This window comes from Theropithecus gelada, chromosome 9 (genome assembly GCF_003255815.1).
Source record: "Theropithecus gelada isolate Dixy chromosome 9, Tgel_1.0, whole genome shotgun sequence".
Taxonomy (NCBI): Eukaryota; Metazoa; Chordata; class Mammalia; order Primates; family Cercopithecidae; genus Theropithecus; species Theropithecus gelada.
Genome location: NC_037677.1, coordinates 126,350,136 through 126,367,268, shown reverse-complemented (window position 1 = coordinate 126,367,268; position 17,133 = coordinate 126,350,136). Strand labels below are relative to the sequence as shown.

The 17,133-nt window shown below is 46.5% G+C and overlaps 1 protein-coding gene across 9 annotated transcripts in view; it reads left to right on the top strand.

Moving 5' to 3' along the window:
* EBF3 (early B cell factor 3) overlaps positions 1-7,629 on the top strand; it is a 129,174-nt gene extending 121,545 nt beyond the window's left edge. For 5 of the 9 annotated variants that reach the window (XM_025397784.1, XM_025397782.1, XM_025397783.1 and 2 more), the window contains 4 exons: positions 617-794; positions 1,875-2,063; positions 2,464-2,661; positions 4,916-7,629. In XM_025397784.1, the coding sequence (XP_025253569.1) occupies positions 617-794; positions 1,875-2,063; positions 2,464-2,661; positions 4,916-4,947 (597 nt within the window). In that variant the 3' untranslated portion in view covers positions 4,948-7,629. Of the gene's footprint in view, positions 1-616; positions 795-1,874; positions 2,064-2,463; positions 2,932-3,696; positions 3,810-4,915 lie in introns of those variants that run through there. The other 4 variants (XM_025397779.1, XM_025397786.1, XM_025397787.1 and 1 more) reach the window with 4 other exon arrangements.
* The last annotated feature ends 9,504 nt before the right edge of the window (positions 7,630-17,133 follow it).

Sequence of the window (17,133 nt, the reverse complement as noted above, 5' to 3'; positions counted from 1 at the left end):
CGGGTGGATGGTGTGCAGTGGCGGGTGGACAGTGTTGGTGCCACCGGAAACCAGGGAGGGCTGGATGGGCGCCCCACAGCATTCAGGACAGAATTGAGCAAATGTTGCTCCCTTTCTTCTTCTTCTTCTTCTTTTTTTTTTTTTTGAGACAGGATCTTGCTCTGTTGCCCAGGCTGGAGTGCAGTAGGGCAGTCTTGGTTTACTGCAACCTCCGCCTCCCAGGTTCAAGCGATTCTTCTGCCTTGGTCTCCTGAGTAGCTGGGATTACAGGCGTTTGCCAACACACTTGGCTAATTTTTATATTTTCATTAGAGGCCGGATTTTGCCATGTTGGCCAGGCTGGTCTTAAACTCCTGACCTCAGGTGATCCGCCTGCCTTGACCTCCCAAAGTGCTGGGATTACAGGTGTGAGCCACCGTGCCCAGCCAGATATTGCGCCCTTTCAAAAGCATCAGTAAATGATTTTCCTAGGGGAAGCTCTTTGCCTATTAAGAAATAGATTTGGTCATGGTCTGGGCAAGGGATAGTGGGACGCCACCGTCATGGGTCCCCAAGAGTGCGGCCAGCTGGGCTGGGCCTAGGATGATGGGCTGGCTCCCACCTGCTCCTGCTGCAGGAGATCATCTTGAAGCGAGCGGCGGACATCGCCGAGGCGCTGTACAGCGTTCCCCGCAATCACAACCAGATCCCCACCCTGGGCAACACCCCTGCGCACACGGGCATGATGGGCGTCAACTCCTTCAGCAGCCAGCTAGCCGTCAACGTGTCGGAGACGTCACAAGCCAACGACCAAGGTAGGCTGGCGCGCCAGGCGGACCCCTGCCCTGAACACCCTCCGTGGGTTGGTTGAGGCCTTAGCTGAAGAGGCACGTGTCCAGGGCCGGCTGGGGAATGTCCGTAGCGTTCCGTTCTCTCTGGCTCTGCTGGTTTCTTTGCTCAGGAAGACCTTGCTCTGCAGGTCCTCCCAGCCAGTGCTGGCCTAAGAACACTCATAGAGAGCCCAGTTACTAAGAATGGCAGCTCCCCTGGCTGCCATGCGAGTCACTGGCATTTGCTAGAAGTTTCCCTCAATGTGTTCGTAAGTGACTTTGCTTTCCTTGGAAGACTGGGCTAAGCCATAGGATAGCCATGGCCTAGGGAGCCGAGGAGAGCCTGCTTGGATGCACTGCATGGTGGGATTTGGGTCTAAGTTTGGAACGAATCCATGGAGAGAGACCCGCATTTCCACACCCCGCACCCCATCCCACAGTACAGTGACCTGGGCCGGCCAAGGCCGCTGCATCTTGCCGTTTGGGTCCATTTTAGTTTTCCTCCTTGCAGAGTGCGCAGGCAGTGATCTTAGAAAACAGCTCACCTGTACTGCTGATTTTGTTCCCATCCATCCACGCTCCTGTGGCAGGAATGAAGCTTCCATGTCCCCTGACTGCCCCCATGTATAGAAATAGAAACCATACAAATGAAGAACCCCAAACAGCCTTTCAGGGGAAGTTACGGCCACAAACAAGCTCTCCTTGTCAGTCATGGCATTTGAAGGTCTACAGAGGCCGAAAGTTCACAGAGCGTGGGGGGACAGACCAGGAATCCAAGCTTTGATAATTGCCTCTAAAGAGAAATGTGAAAGCCACTGACGGTGAGATCGAAGTGCGCCCCGGCTGGCTGTCGAAGCCGGCAGAGACAGGATGGGGCTCACGGTGAGACAGTGGCAGCAGGGTTGGCGTGATAAGGTCATCCGAGCTGGCAGCAGGCGTTAGAGCAGGTGGAAAGCACAGGGTCAATTAGCAATGTTAATAAATGATATAGATTCTCGGGGAACCCCCCCCAAGTGTCTGTCGCTGATAATAATGTTATTTTTGGCCGGGGGGGGATTTCAACAGTCGGCTACAGTCGCAATACAAGCAGCGTGTCCCCGCGAGGCTACGTCCCCAGCAGTACTCCCCAGCAGTCCAATTACAACACAGTCAGCACTAGCATGAATGGATATGGAAGTGGCGCCATGGCCAATCTAGGGGTCCCTGGCTCGCCTGGATTTCTTAATGGCTCCTCCGCTAACTCTCCCTACGGCAGTAAGTGTCTGTTTTTGTCACACGTCATCACGCAGATTCATATTCACTACCGAGTCGAGTGTGTGCATTGCTTGGGTGTTCTGTGATGTGAGCTACTGGATAAAAGGAAGGGTGGCCCTGGAGGCTGGGCATCCAAATGGCGACCATAAATTGACCCAAAACGGGCCCGATGTGACCTCATTGGAAACCAAAACAAAATCCGAACAAAATGGGCTGCTCAATTGGAAGAGAAAGTCCAGTGCAAAAGAGCTTGCCTGTTATCCAGAGCGTGGCCGAGCCAGACGCATGTCATGTTTTGTTTTTGTGCCCCCGCCCCCCGTCCGAGGCGAGGCCTTTGGCGCCGTCTCGCCGTGGCACTGTGCCGCGGCCGCGCGTGCTGACCGTGTTTGCTTTGTTGCAGTAGTGCCGTCCAGCCCCACCATGGCAGCCTCTTCGGTCACCCTCCCTTCAAACTGTAGCAGCACACACGGCATTTTCTCATTCTCACCTGCCAATGTCATCTCCGCAGTGAAACAGAAGAGCGCCTTCGCGCCCGTGGTCCGGCCCCAAGCCTCTCCTCCTCCTTCCTGCACCAGCGCCAACGGGAACGGACTGCAAGGTGAGGGTGGTGCGGGGCCGGGGGCCAGTGTCGGGTCCTCTCCAGGGGTGGGGATGGGAGTGGGGGTGGGGGCTCGGCCTTTCTCCTGGCACCTCTGTGACCGCTGCATGTTCTCCCGTGGCCCACCTTGATGCGTGCCACCTCTGCCTGGTGTTCAGAGCAAGGACCCCTGTGCACTGCGCCCCAGAAAGGACCAGATTCCTCCTCTTGGATTTTGTCCAGTTCACCCTTCCGATGGCACCTAGTGTACTTTCGGTGGAACACCCTGTGCCCCTAAGGGGGTGGGACCACGTGAGAGAAGGCGGGAGTGCGGTGAAGGTCGCTGTGGTCATTGTCAGTCTGATTCAGCCAATGGGCCTTTGCCCGGGGCCTGGCACTTCTCAGTGCAGGGTGGTTAGCGCTTGCAGCCTCCTATGCACAAAGCAGCAAAAATAGCCCTGGCATGGGGATGGCAGGGCACCATGCCGCCTGTGGATCCCATCTCAAAATCTGCCTACCCTCGTTGTCCCGAGGCTGGGCCTTGGTTCTCCACTTTATTTGCTGGATCATGCGTCCAGCAGGGCTGTGCTGTCTTTTGGAAAGGGATGTGCGTCTAGACCCAGGGCCAGGTGTGTACCAACACCAGGTTGCAGTCCTGTCTGTGGACAGGAGCTGATTTTCCCTATGTGCTCTCTTTCAAAGATTCAGGAGGGAGAAGGGCCGGCCCCGAGGGCACAGCGGTCCACAGATGAGGCCACATGGAGTGGGCACCTTATGCCTGCCCAGTGCCTGGCCCATCTGGGCTGTGCAGGCTGCACGTGGCCTGCGATGTGTGCGACAGGCAGAGCCACATGGGTGCCCCCAGGCCTCATGAACTTGTGAGTGGCCCTTTGTGAGGTGCTGAGGCCCGCAGGCACTTAAATTAAGTGGCCGTCATCTGGCCTCTTTCAGACACCACCTTTGGTATATGCTCCTCCCAGTGACTCAAATCCAGTTACTCCTTTAGAAACATGAACCCATTCAACCAGTATTTACTGAGCACCTACTATGTACCAGGCTCTCTGCTGGGTGCTGAGGACGTAGCCGCGGAGAAGACAAACTGGCCCTTTTGTGAAGTCGGTGGCATATTTCACTTTGATGAACTAATGCTCAAAAAAGGAACTGGAAAGGTATCAGTGATTTGAAATCATTGTCTTCACAACATGCGTTAGCGTATGAAGGGACGCCCAGGCCCCCGAAGTGCCGCCAACTGGCCTGCGTGCCATCAGCGGGCACCGCACCAGGGTCGCTGCAGAGGCAGGTGGTGAGGTGCCACGGCGCTGCCCGCAACATGGGGTCAGGCTGGCTGAAAGACGGCACCTCCTACGCGGTGTGTACATGCACAGGGCTTCCAAACTATAAAGTTGTAACGGTGAGTCGGAGATAAATTAATATCGTTGAAATTAATGAACTGAGAAATCGAAGCTCACGTGACTACATGAACAAATGTATTAATATGTTATACATCAATTAATGAGAACGATCATTCTGACAAAAATTAAACAACAGTAGCGGTAAAATATTTTAAATTACATTCGTACCAGGAGTTCACGTGAAAGCGTCAGCCCCGCTTGGCGTTTTCGTGCAAAGTTTTCTCTTCTTTCCTGAGAAGAGAGAAAAGGTCCTGACGGCAGTGCCATGACTCACATCTCTCCGTGGCCCTTGCCTGGAGGTTCCAGGGCAGGTGGGCTGTGAGTGGCTTTGATTCTGGAGAGCCCCTGACTCACCATTACGATACAGAGAGATGACCGCACGGTCAGAGCCCAGACCTGGAAGCAGAGGGGAAACTGAGGCCAGTCTGGGTCTCACATAGGGAGCGAGAGCAGGGCCTGTGAGCCGGCCTTGGCTGGCATCATGGGAGTGACCAGGCTGGGTCGCCTCTCTCGGCAGAGGGGGTTCCGGGCCTCCGTTGGCTTTGTACCCTGCACTGGTCAGTGTGGGGAAGCTGCAGCCTCTGCACACAGCAGTGCCAGGAACCCCTCCCTTTTCCAAAAGAAGCCTTTGAGGAGGGCTGCAGGAGGGGCAGGACCGGGGGATTTTTGTCCCCACGTGTGCCCCCACCTCAGGAAGCAGATTCCCCAGCACACCCTAACCACGCCCGAGGCTGGTGAATGGAATTGTGCAAGTCCAGCCTCCCAGTTGAATAGGGGGGAAGGGCAGCCCCGCCCGCGTCTGCATTGGCAGGAGGGCGCATGCGGGGAGCCTACAGTAACTGCTCTGTCCTTCTGTCTTGCAGCTATGTCTGGGCTGGTAGTCCCGCCAATGTGAGGGACTCCTGTTTACCTTCCGCAGCACCCAGCATCAAAGGACGGACTTCAGGGGACACGTTTAGTATATTAAGACATGCTGATGGAAACAGTATCTTCAAAAATATCAGCAGCAATTGAAATGCTACAAAAGACTTTGTTTAAAGATTTTATTTAAACTACTAAGAATCAACATGCAAACAGCCTCCTTCTTCATGAACAATTCCATTTTAGTGACTGAACTTTTCTCATATTTTCACATTTCTCAGTCCTGAAGAATAAGGAAAACAAAGCGACGCCTATTTTGTATAAAGTTTCTGACTCCGTCTTGGCCATGTCTAGTAATTGCTATGTGTTGGGAGAAACTTTGTGAATGCACCATTTTGATGATCATGAAACGCTGATGAAAAATGCCTCCAAACATTTTTCTGTACTCATACTTAGATTCACAATGGTTGTGTATCTCTATAATGTGAAATATTTTTTTGTGGTGATAAAAAGGGGGCCAAGGAGGTATGAGCCATCAGACTGGAAAAAAGGATGACTATATGATGAGGAGAAACTGGGGTGGCAGGGAGGGAGGGAGGGTTTATCATTGCTTAACTTCATCTTAATGAAATGAAACTTTGTAACTTATTGTAGTTAGAAATTGTAACTTTGATATTGAATTCTCTTGCCTTCAACAAGCACACTGACAGAGAAAAACGCTACTGTCTGTTGGTTCCAATATTCTCCCACTGCTAGAGCTTCCTGTTAAGCAAGTGTGATCTGCAACATTTTTTCAACTTTTGCTAGCACTGTATACTATTGCATTCTTAGGCTACTGTGAGGTCTATGTTTCTTGTACCAGAAATTGTCCTTTTGACTTCTAGATCCTTCTTCCCTAATGTGTTTTGTATGTGGTTATAAAATTGTAGACTTTTGTGATTTTGCCAAAGTTGTAGCTAAATATTTATACACTTGTCTTGAATTTTTTTCAGATCCACTTAAAATATTTAGAAAAACAAGTTTTATTCCTTATGTGTCTTATAAGGAATAAAATGGTCTTCATTTGACACTTACTTTCCCATGAACACTTGCAGTTGCTAAGGGACTTTATTTTGTAACATATCAATTATAAATATTGTATTTATCTTTGAAATTTTGTACATTGCTTTTCCCGCCTTTTCCTTTTTCTTCTTTCTTGTCTGCGTTGGTTTTTGATCATGGCCTGGTGTTGTGATACTGGGAAGAGCATTAGCCAAGAACTTGTCTCTTTGATCTGTTTCGTTAAGATGAACCAGTGTCTTTACATTTCATTTGTACTTCAAAAATATGCTATTGTTTAGACTTTCCATCTTTTTTTTTTTTATTTTGAGGAAAAGTCAAATTCATTGTTTATTTTTATATTATTTTTAAGTTATCTGAACAAATACTTTTGAAAAAAAAGTTAGTTGTATAGTCAAAACAAATCGGTGCCACCCGGCCGTGACAAATCCTACGAGAGTCTGTGCATGTGGAACGGCCGCGAAGAGGCGACACCATTTGGGGCTGTGTCCTTATTTTATTTTATTTTTTTGTAGAATGTAAAAAGTCATTTTAGATGCCACCCATGACTTTGCCACATAGCTGAACTGTGTTTACTGGAAAAATTCAGAGGCCTAAAGTTTAAAATAAAATTTACTTCTGATGTTTTAATTAAAATGTTTGCCACATTAACTTCTCTGATGCCTTAAAAGTGGACTTCTTTAAAGAACCTTTGTGCTATTTTATCACAGGCTTACACAACAATTGTTAATAAATACTTCATTTGAAGATTTATGGTGTAAAACACACAAACACACACACAAAAGCACAAGCCCGCTGCATGACCCGTCTCTCCTTTCTGGGACTATTTCTGCTGCAGCCTGTACCCTCCTGGGCCCACCTCCGATTCACAGAGGTTTCAGGGGGACCCAAATCACTGCTGATTTTTAATTTTTTTTTTTTAACAATACATTTTTGTGGTCAGTTCCAACAGCACTGTCCGTACTTTTAAAACTGGAACGACCTCCTTCAGATATTGTGCCTCTTAGTGCCAAACCCACAGTGAGACCAAAAGTGTCAGGTTTTTTTTTTCTTTCTCCTTTGCACTAAATGCTTTGCAGACACAGCACAGCACAAACATTTTGCAAATTGCAGCAGAAATCGAATTTAAAAAGGAGGGACTTTAAAATACCTTCTTGACAAAAATCAACAATGCACAACTTAGAAAGTGTTCATTCTAGGGACAAAATTAAATAAACAGAATGTCCCCAGGAGTCAGCAGGTCACAGTCTGGCTTTGTGACAGTTGACAAGGCCTAGCTACATGGGAAAGCCTGAGAAGTCACTTTGGAACTAAATTGCCTCCGTTTTATTTTGTACGAGTAAGGGTTTGATCTACAAAAGAGCGCACATGGACGCACTGAGAACGCCTGCCAGCTTCCCCATGCCCTCACTTGGTTTGTGTTTTAGGTTAAGTAGTCAACGCCCACATCACTTCACTGTCTCAAGACTGAGCACTTCACTAAATGGTAGATTTTACTGTTAAAGACCCTACAATAAGATTGTTTTATCTGTACATTTTTTCAGATATTTAACTGTATAAAAATGTTCATTTTACACAATATTTAATTAAAGTATTTCTTGTCTGTGAATTTCACTTTTGGTAATTCTGTTTTGATTATTAAAATGACTGACTAAACACACATAAAATTTACACCGGGGGTTTCATTTGCACATGCCGGGTTCTGAAGCTGCAACTTGGCCAAGATAAAAATGATCCATAGTAGAACTTTCCACAAAGTTATCCAGCCTCCGTCCTCTAACCTGCGTAGAGACAGAAGTTCAGCAAATTGTCACTTACGTGGTCCTGACCCCCAGAGGTACCATCTGTATGCATGCTGCACTCTGGGCGATGCTTCTGTGTCACACATGCTCTGTGGGCCACAGCAGTGCCAGAGTGACATAATCACTGTTCCAGCACTTGTCTTTGGGAACTCAAACAATCCCAAGGCTCACTGAGGGGCTTGATAACCTCCAGACCTTCTGCCCCAGCCCCTCTGCTTCTGAATAGTGCACTGGGCAGGTAGAGAATAACTGCTCCAGTGACCCCAGACACATGCTGCTTTTGGCTCCACAGTTGGGTTCCACTGGGCAAGAACCAGGCTTCGGAGAGAGAGCGCAGCAGCAAAGGCTCTGGATGGATGTGCAAACACCAGGGCACCCAGATGACTGTGCTGCCTACGGTCTGCAAGAGGGGCATCACCGATTCCACTGCCACCACAGTGGCACAGCAGACCCCATGCACCAGCCCCGGGCGCTGCTGACTGCACACTGGTAGCCAAATGCACCAACTCTAATGAGATCTGCCTTCAACACTGAGGTTCTAATTTACACACCGACGTTCGGCTCCTCTGAGTTTCCCGTGCTCCCATTTCACTCAGTATTTTTTCATTTTCTCCTCCATGAAAGGCTGGGTTTGCATGTTTTGGCTTGCAGCTTTATAACACATACACATAAGTGTGATCCAAATTAGTACTCACAAATGTCATCTTAATTACTTGTTCTGCTGAGCAAAACAGGAAACAATTATTCAAAACATAAAGAAACTTGTGAATACCTTTTTCTCCTGTCATTGACAATCAGGTTCTCATTTCAGACTTAAAGAGACAGCACAGAGAGAGGCTTATAAGGTACAAGCCTGAAGGCCGCCCACTCCCCTCCTCTGCAGACTCCCTTCCAAGTGGCTGGAGGCTGGGGCTGGGACAAGCAGTTGCTGGGCAAGTCACCTCCTTCGCACTCTGCACTGGTGCCACAAGTACCCAACCTCCTGTAACCAGGGGATGGAGAAATTATGTTTGTGTTTCAAATCAGAAGCAAGAACTGCCTTCTTTCAAAATGCACGCCAATTATTGTGAGGCTGCCTTTTAAGGTCTTTCAAGCTTTCAAAGATTATTCAAAGCACTTGAAATGGGCTTCAATCTAATGCCTCATTTCATTGCATTAAACAGCCTAGTTAATAAAGAATCAATATATTCAAAGGGCAAGGTTATCTTTTGTCTATAAGGGGTGGTGTCATTCTGAACCTTTTATAGTTCAAATGCTGAAAAAGACCTCATGAAATCCATACTCATCAAGTGGGTCAACGCGAGCAGTAAAGAGGCCCCTGAAAGGGAAGAAAGGCTGCTCTCCTCTAAAACAACCCATGCTTATCTCACTTGCTCTGAGCGCCCAAAGAAGTCCTCAGAAATGTCAATTTCTCATCAAGACAAGAGGCCACGCTGATCATTTTTTCCAGAGAATACATACAATTAAGAGAATGCAGAGAGGCGGCGGTGGCAGTGATTTGTGGCTTATTCCGGCCCCATGAGCTGCGATCTCCCTCCCAGCAGATAAAAAGGTTGTTGATAACTGAAGTGTCAATATGCCGAAGAGTGAGTTTTGAATGTGAGTCCTTGTGCTTTGAGCTCACTGGGCCGATCCCAGGCCCTGATAACGGCGCAGCTGCCAACAGACACCACAGGTTGGCCCTCACAATTAATGCCATGAATAAATCACACAAAAGAGTTGGGATGCTTTATACTCGGTGAGACAATCCCCTGTTTTACCCTTCAAGGATTCCTTTTATATTGGAATAAGGTTGCTTTTAATGAAATTTAAACTCATCAGAGGAAATCAAAAACCTCCAATCAGATTACAAATTGATTTTTTGGTCATTTGTCATGTCCCAGCGTAGAGCCGCAGGTTTCACAGGGAGCGAGTTGCCGTCGTGGCGGGGCTGGGAGTGAGCGTGGATGCAGCTCCTGCTCCCACCCCTGGCTTGGGACAACCCGTGGTCGGGCTCCTCAGTAAGTAGAGGCAGCCCTGGTGACTCCTCCTGCCCCACTGAGTGCAGCCGACTGAACCTGTGACAAGAACAGGTGCCAATCATGGCGAATTCAGTGGCAGCTTTATAACCTGGGATGTCGTCCTTGGCAAAATTCACAGTGACTTCTAGGTCTGCACTCACAGATCCACGGATGGCCACAGAGACACGTTCTCTGGGGAGTGCCATCAGTTTTGGTGAGTCTCCACCCCCATCCCCACCCCTCCAGTTGGCTCTACACTACCCCACAGACAGCATGATACAGAAGCATGCGGGTCTCCCAGCCCCCATGTGCCAAGACCTTGAGATCTGGGCAGAGAAAATCTTGGCTAACTCCTAGCCAGCATCCAGTGGAAGCCCCAGTGCTCTCCTCAGCAGAGCCTGCCCTGCCCCCCAGGCCACTCCAGGGTGGTGTCCCCCTGGGGAAGACTCGAAAGCATCGGAGGCCGCCAGCCTCCAGCCTCCCAGTGGGTCTCCTGAGTGCCCTGGATGAACCTGCACCTTCCTTACCCCTGCAAGGGGGCACCTAGTCAAAGCTGAGGGGGGAAGCTGAGGTCCCACTGAGTCCCCGGTACTTAGTGGGAATCTAGAAGGGCCTTTTGTCCCTCCTGGAAAGACTGGGGCTGGGACAAAGTGAGGGCAGGCACTACTTCGGGAGGAGGCGAACACTGTTTCTGATTCAAGATTCCTCAGAGAACATCTGTTAAATACAGTCTCCAAAGTGAGTCAAATACTCCACACATCTAAGAGCAACACTCACCTTTGCCGCCCCCAGTGATCTGCGGAGCACTTTATCCACACCGTCTCTTTTGTCCTCCCACAAAGTGCTGTGCTGGAGCTGGCTTCCCACTTCCAGGTGGTGAAACTGCAGTTCAGAAAGTTCAGATGATGGTCACTAGGCTGAAAGGACCAGGGCCCGAGGCCAGGTGACGTCTCCAATCTTCAAACCCTACCCTCTCTCCACTGACTTAGGTTTCAGGTATCTTCAGTAAGAAAGACTGGCTGGGCATGGTGGCTCACGCCTGTAATCCCAGCACTTTGGGAGGCCAAGACAGGCGGATCACTTGAGGTCAGGAGTTCAAGACCAGCCTGGCCAACATGGTGAAAGCCCGTCTCTACTAAAATTACAAAAAAATTAGCCGGGTATGGTGGTGGGCACCTGTGATCCCAGCTACTTGAGAGGCCGAGGCAGGAGAATGGCTTGAACCCGGGAGGTGGAGGTTGCACTGAGCTGAGACTGTGCCATTGCACTCCAGCCTGGGCACCAAGAGTGAGACTCTGTCTCAAAATAAATAAATAAATAAATAATAAAAAAAAAAAAAGAAAGAGAGAGAAGGAGGAGTATCTAAATGGAAGCGAGGAGAGAAGTCACACTTCCCTGAGAAGATCCTAACCAAGCCACCTACAGGGTTTGGAGAGCCTGACCCAGTCGAGGCCACCTGTACAGGCCACAAGTGGAAACTGGCTTGCCCAGTGCAGCTCAGTTGGGGGTCAGAGGGCCTTGCCTCAGAACATAACCAATGTCACACTTCTATGCTCCCAAAACCGGAGGCAAAAGACCATTTCTCCCAGGGACTTTGAAGCTGCCATGAGGCCTCAGAACTGCTGGCTCCCTGTGCTCTCCATGGGTTTCCTGGGGTCCTCATGGGGTCCACATGGGGTCCACACATGGGGCTGGTGAGCCAGTGTGGGAAGGGTACACTGAGCCCATCCCATGGTGCAAGAGTGGGAGGGAGATGCAGGTTAGGACTGAGGCAGCCAGAGGGGCTGGGCTGCAAGGGGTTAGGCCTGCAGCTGGTACCCAGCAAGGGCTCAACAAAAGTCAGCTTCTGTGACTGCCAGCAAGGTAATAATGGGCTAAGGATGGAGTGAAGAAGAGGAAAATAAGAGCAATCATGATTTGGAGGGTAGACTTGCAATGAGTAACAACAATATCAAAAGTGTTGGCTGAAAAAGACACAGAGGGTCAGAAGGGGACACAGGTGTCTCTCACCAGACTGCCCCATCAGACCATCCCCTCTCCCAACATTCCACATTGATGGTGGGCCATGGACAACGACGGTGTTGGTGCAGCTTGCTAAGCCATCACAGGGTTCATTAGCTAAGCTAGATATAAAACTTGTTTTTCCACCTATAAGGGACCAGATCCTTCACTGCCTGTGCTACTATTGTGGGGCTGGCAGAACACAGGGCTGATACAGGGAAGTTGCCATCAGGAGAGAGAGAAAAGATGCCTGTAACCATCTCAACAGAGGGTTTATATTCTTAATATACAATGAGCTTTTGCAAATCAATAAGACTCAGTGGAAGCCCTAAAGAGAAAAGAGGCAAATTTACACTCCATTCACAAGGGCACAATAAAAGTGATCAATAAGCTTAGGAAATTATATTCAACCTCATTTAAAAATACATATCAAATTAAAATAATGAGATGAATTTTTTTAACCTATTAAATTAGAAAAGATTTTTCTTGAAAGCTAATACACAATGCTGTTGATGGAGGAAGGGTATTCTTACAGTAGTCGGTAGAAGGGTAAATTGGTACAAGCCTTCTGGAAATCATTCTGACATATCAAGAGACTTAAAAATATTCATATCCTTTTTACTGACTAATTCCACTCCAAGGAATCAATCTGAAAGAAATAATCAGATATTAGACAAGACTTTTAAGTCCAAAATTGTTAGCTATGGCAATATTTATCAAAAAATTGGAAAGAACCCAAATGGCTCAAAATAGGAATTGGTCATTAAATTATGATATAGCCATTATAATGGAATATTATATATTCTATTAAAACATAAAGATTATGTTTTTGAAGTATATCTAATAAAATGCTCAGCATCAAATGACATAAAATTAGGTAAAATAAGCATATAATACTGTTTATATAGAACATAATTCCAATTTGTAATTTTTTTTTTTTTTTTTTTTGAGACACAGTCTTGCTCAGTCACCCAGGCTGGAGTGTGGTGGCGCGATCTCAGCTCACTGCAAGCTCCGCCTCCTGGGTTCACGCCGTTCTCCTGCCTCAGCTTCCTGAGTAGCTGGGACTACAGGCGCCTGCCACCACGCCCGGCTAGTTTTTTTGTATTGTTAGTAGAGACGGGGTCTCACCGTGTCAGCCAGGATGGTCTCGATCTCCTGACCTCGTGATCCGCCCGTCTTGGCCTCCCAAAGTGCTGGGATTCCAGGCGTGAGCCACCGCGCCCAGCCCCAATTTGTAAATTTCTATGTAGAGAGAAGACAATAAATAATATATAAAAATATACATATATTTAGAAAAAATACTGGTCAGAGTTACAGCAAAATTAACAGTAGGTATATCTGGGAGGTGAAAACTTACACATTACATTCATATTTTCCCAGTTTTCTTCTGAATAGACAGGCAGAGTTATGTGTCGGAGAACACTGCTTACCATATCACTGTCTCACCACTCTGCCCTCCTGCTACAGTGAACAAGGTAGGGGAGACAACTAACTCAGAGCCATCAGATTGGTCTAGAACACTGAGGCCTGATGGGATGGGCATTGGTGCATGGCTACCTGGAATCTGAGCTGGGGCTGACATAGTGCTGAGAGAGCAGAGACCAGACTGGCAAGTGGGCAGGAAAGAGGAGAGGTGCACAGGAGTGTGGAGATCTGGGCTGCGTGGTCCAAAGCGGAGAGATCCTAAGGGAGGAGTTCCCATGAAGCCCCACTGAATTCCTTGCTCTGCCTTTCTCAGCATGTCTCTGGGGACTGATACTATCTTCACTTTTATCTGAACTACCTGGAGGAAGTTTCTGCTGCCTGCAACCAAACAGTTACTGACCAGGCAAACTAGGGAAAAAAAATCTTAAAATTAGCATTATAAGAGAACCAAAATAATAACTTACAAGGTATGAGGTTTAGTAAATACGTTTAGCAAGATTAATGAATACAAGGTCAATATACAACTGTATTTCTATGACAATAATACTATTTTTATAATAGGAATTTTAAAAATGCCATTTAAAAATGTTCAATGCCATTTACAACAGCATTAAAAACGCCAAATACTTAGAAAGAAAGCTATCAAAGTTATGCAAGATGTCTGCACAGGAAACCACAAAATTGTACTGAGAGAAAATTTTAAAATCTTAATAAATGAAGGAATATACCATATTCATGGATTGGAAAAGTACCTGTTGAGATGATGTCAACTCTTCCTCTCAACACTGACCTACAGATTTAGTACAATCTCAATCAAATTCCACTAGGTGCTTTTCTTAAAATTGATAAGCTCATCCTAAAATTTACTTGGAACTGTAAATGATCCAGAGGAGCCAAGGAAATTCTGACAGAGACAGAGGCTCGAGGATTTGAACCACCCAAACCAAGACATTTTATGAGGCTGTAATAACTAAGACACTTTGGTATTAGAACAAGAACAGACAAATAACCTAACAGCACAGACAGTCCAGAAACAGACCTCCTATTCATGGTCACCTGATTGACGACAGAGGAGGCACTGAAATGCAGTGGCAGAGAGCGGCCTTTCCAATAAGTGGTGCTGAGGGTAGTGGAAACACACATGATAAAGACTGGATTACGCCCTTCTCACACATGTGAAAGGACAAACTCAGATGGTTGGGCACCCTAAGATATGACGATTCCCCAGCTCTGAAGAGGAAAGGAATAGTGTGTAGAGACCAAGTGAACAGTTGATGTTAAACCAAGGTTAAGGGAACACCCAAGATCTAGCAATGAGCTGGAGCTATGAGCACCCACTTGCCTGGGCAGGTATGCAGGAGGGAGAATCTTTAAAGGGAAGAACAAAACCCAGCCAAGTTCCCTCCAGCTGACTCCTTGGGCTTGTTCACCTAGGGCTGCATCAATGCCTTGGACAGGATGGAGACCCAGAACTTTGTGGTAGCTCTCACGGGGGAGTTGGTAAGAGTAGGCAACCTCAAAAGGTAGCTGTTCTGAAACACTTTCAAAACGTCCTATGGTTTTATTGTTAAAATAAATTAAAGATCTAAATCAACTAAAAATTCCCATGTTCATGGATTGGAAGACAATATTTTTAACAACACAAAATTGATCTACAGATTCAACGCAATCCCTACTATAATCACAGTTGGCTTCTTTCTAGAAACGAATAAGCTCATCTTAAAATTCATATATTTCACCAGACATGGAATAACCAAAAAACACTCTTGAAAAAGAACAATGTTAAAGGATTCCCATATTTTGATTTCAAAACTTACTACAAAGCAACAGCAATTGACATTGTGGTACTGGCATAGGATAGACATATCAGTGAAATAAAATTGAGAGTCCAGAAGTATAATTATGTGTCTATGGTCAACCGAGTTTTGACAAAACTGCCAAGGTCTTTCAATGGGAAAAGAATAGTTTCCTCGACAAATGGTGCTGGACAACTGGAGAGCCACAAGCAAAAGAACAAAATTATATTTGTTCCTCACATCATACAAAAAATTAACTCAAAATGGATCAAGGGCCTAACTGTAAGAGTTAAAACTGTAAAAACTCTTGGAAGAAAACAGGGGGCTCTTCGTGACCTTGAATTTGACAATGGACGTGACACAAATCTTAGATGCGATACCAGAAGCATAAGCTGCAGAAGAAAAATAGATAAATCGGACTTCACCACAATGAAAAACTTCTATGTTTCGAAAGACACTACTAAGAAAGTGAAAAGACAACCCAAAGAATGAGAGAAACGATTTGCAAACCACTTATCTGATAAGGGACTTGCACCTAGAATGTAAGAAGAACTCTTTTTTTTTTTTTTTTGAGATGGAGTCTTGCTCTGTGCCCCAGGCTGGAGTGCAGTGGCGCGATCTCGGCTCACTGCAAGCTCCGCTCCCCCCCTGGTTCACGCCATTCTCCTGCCTCAACCTCCCGAGTAGCTGAGACTACAGGTGCCCGCCACCTCGCCCGGCTAATTTTCTTGTATTTTTAGTAGAGACGGGGTTTCACCATGTTAGCCAGGATGGTCTCGATCTCCTGACCTCATGATCCGCCCGTCTCGGCCTCCCAAAGTGCTGGGATTACAGGCTTGAGCCACCGCGCCCGGCCAGAAGAACTCTTACAAATCAATAATATAAAAACAAAATCACTCAATTTAAAAATAGGAAGATGACCTCAATAGACATTTTCTCAAAGAAGTTATACAAATTCCTAATATCCATGTGAAAAGATGCTCAACATCATTAGTCATTACGTAAATGCAAGTCGAAACTACAATGAGTTACCACTTCACACCCAGTCAGATGGCTGTAATAAGCAGGTCATAATAACCAGTGTTGGTGAAGATATGGAGAAATTAGAACACTCACACATTGTTGATGGGAGTCTGAAATGGTGTCACCACTTTGGAAAACAATCCAACAATTCCTCAAATGGTCAAACATGGAGGAAACAAATATGACCTAGTATTTCCAATCCCAGGTATAGACCCAAGAGAAATGAAAAACATAAATTCACACAAAAACTTGCACATGAATGATTATAGCCATAGTATTCACAATAGCTAAAAGGTGGAAAACGCCCAAATGTCCATTATGACTTATTTATTTATTTTTTAAAATTATTTATTTATTTATTTAGACAGTCTCTCACTCTGTTTCCCAGGCTGGAGTGCAGTGGCACAATCAAGGCTCACTGCAGCCCTGACCTCCTAGGCTCAAATGGTCCTCCCACCTCAGCCTCTTCGTACCTGGGACTGCAGGCATGCACCACCATGCCTGGCTGATTTTTGTATTTTATCAAGAGATGGGGTTGTGCTATGTTTCCCAGGCTGGTCTCAAACTCCTGGTCTCAAGTGATCTTCCCTCCTCAGCCTCCTGAAATGCTGGGATTACTGGTGTGAGCCACCATGCCTGGCCATGAATGGATTTTTAAAACATTGTACATCCATACAACAGAATATTATTCAACCATAAGAGGAATGACATGCAGAAACATGCTACCACATGGATGAATCTTAAAAACGTTATGCTGAATGAAAGAAGTCAATAACCAAGAAACTCATATTATAGGTTTTCATTTGTGTCATGTCCCGAATAGATAAATCTACGTACACAGAAAGTAGAGGAGTAGTTGACTTAGGGCTGGGGGACATGGAGTGATGGGGGTGTCAGCCAAGGGGTATGTATGGGTTTCTTCCCGAGGTGATAGAAATGTTCTAAAATTGACTGTGGTAGTAGTTGCACCTTTCAGTGAATATGTTAAAAAAAACCATTGAATTGTACACTTTAAGTGAGTGCACTGTATAGTATGTGAATTATTTCTTGAAAAGTCTGTTATAAAAAATTAAAAAGCCCTGTGGTTTTATCAGAGCATAAAAAATGAACA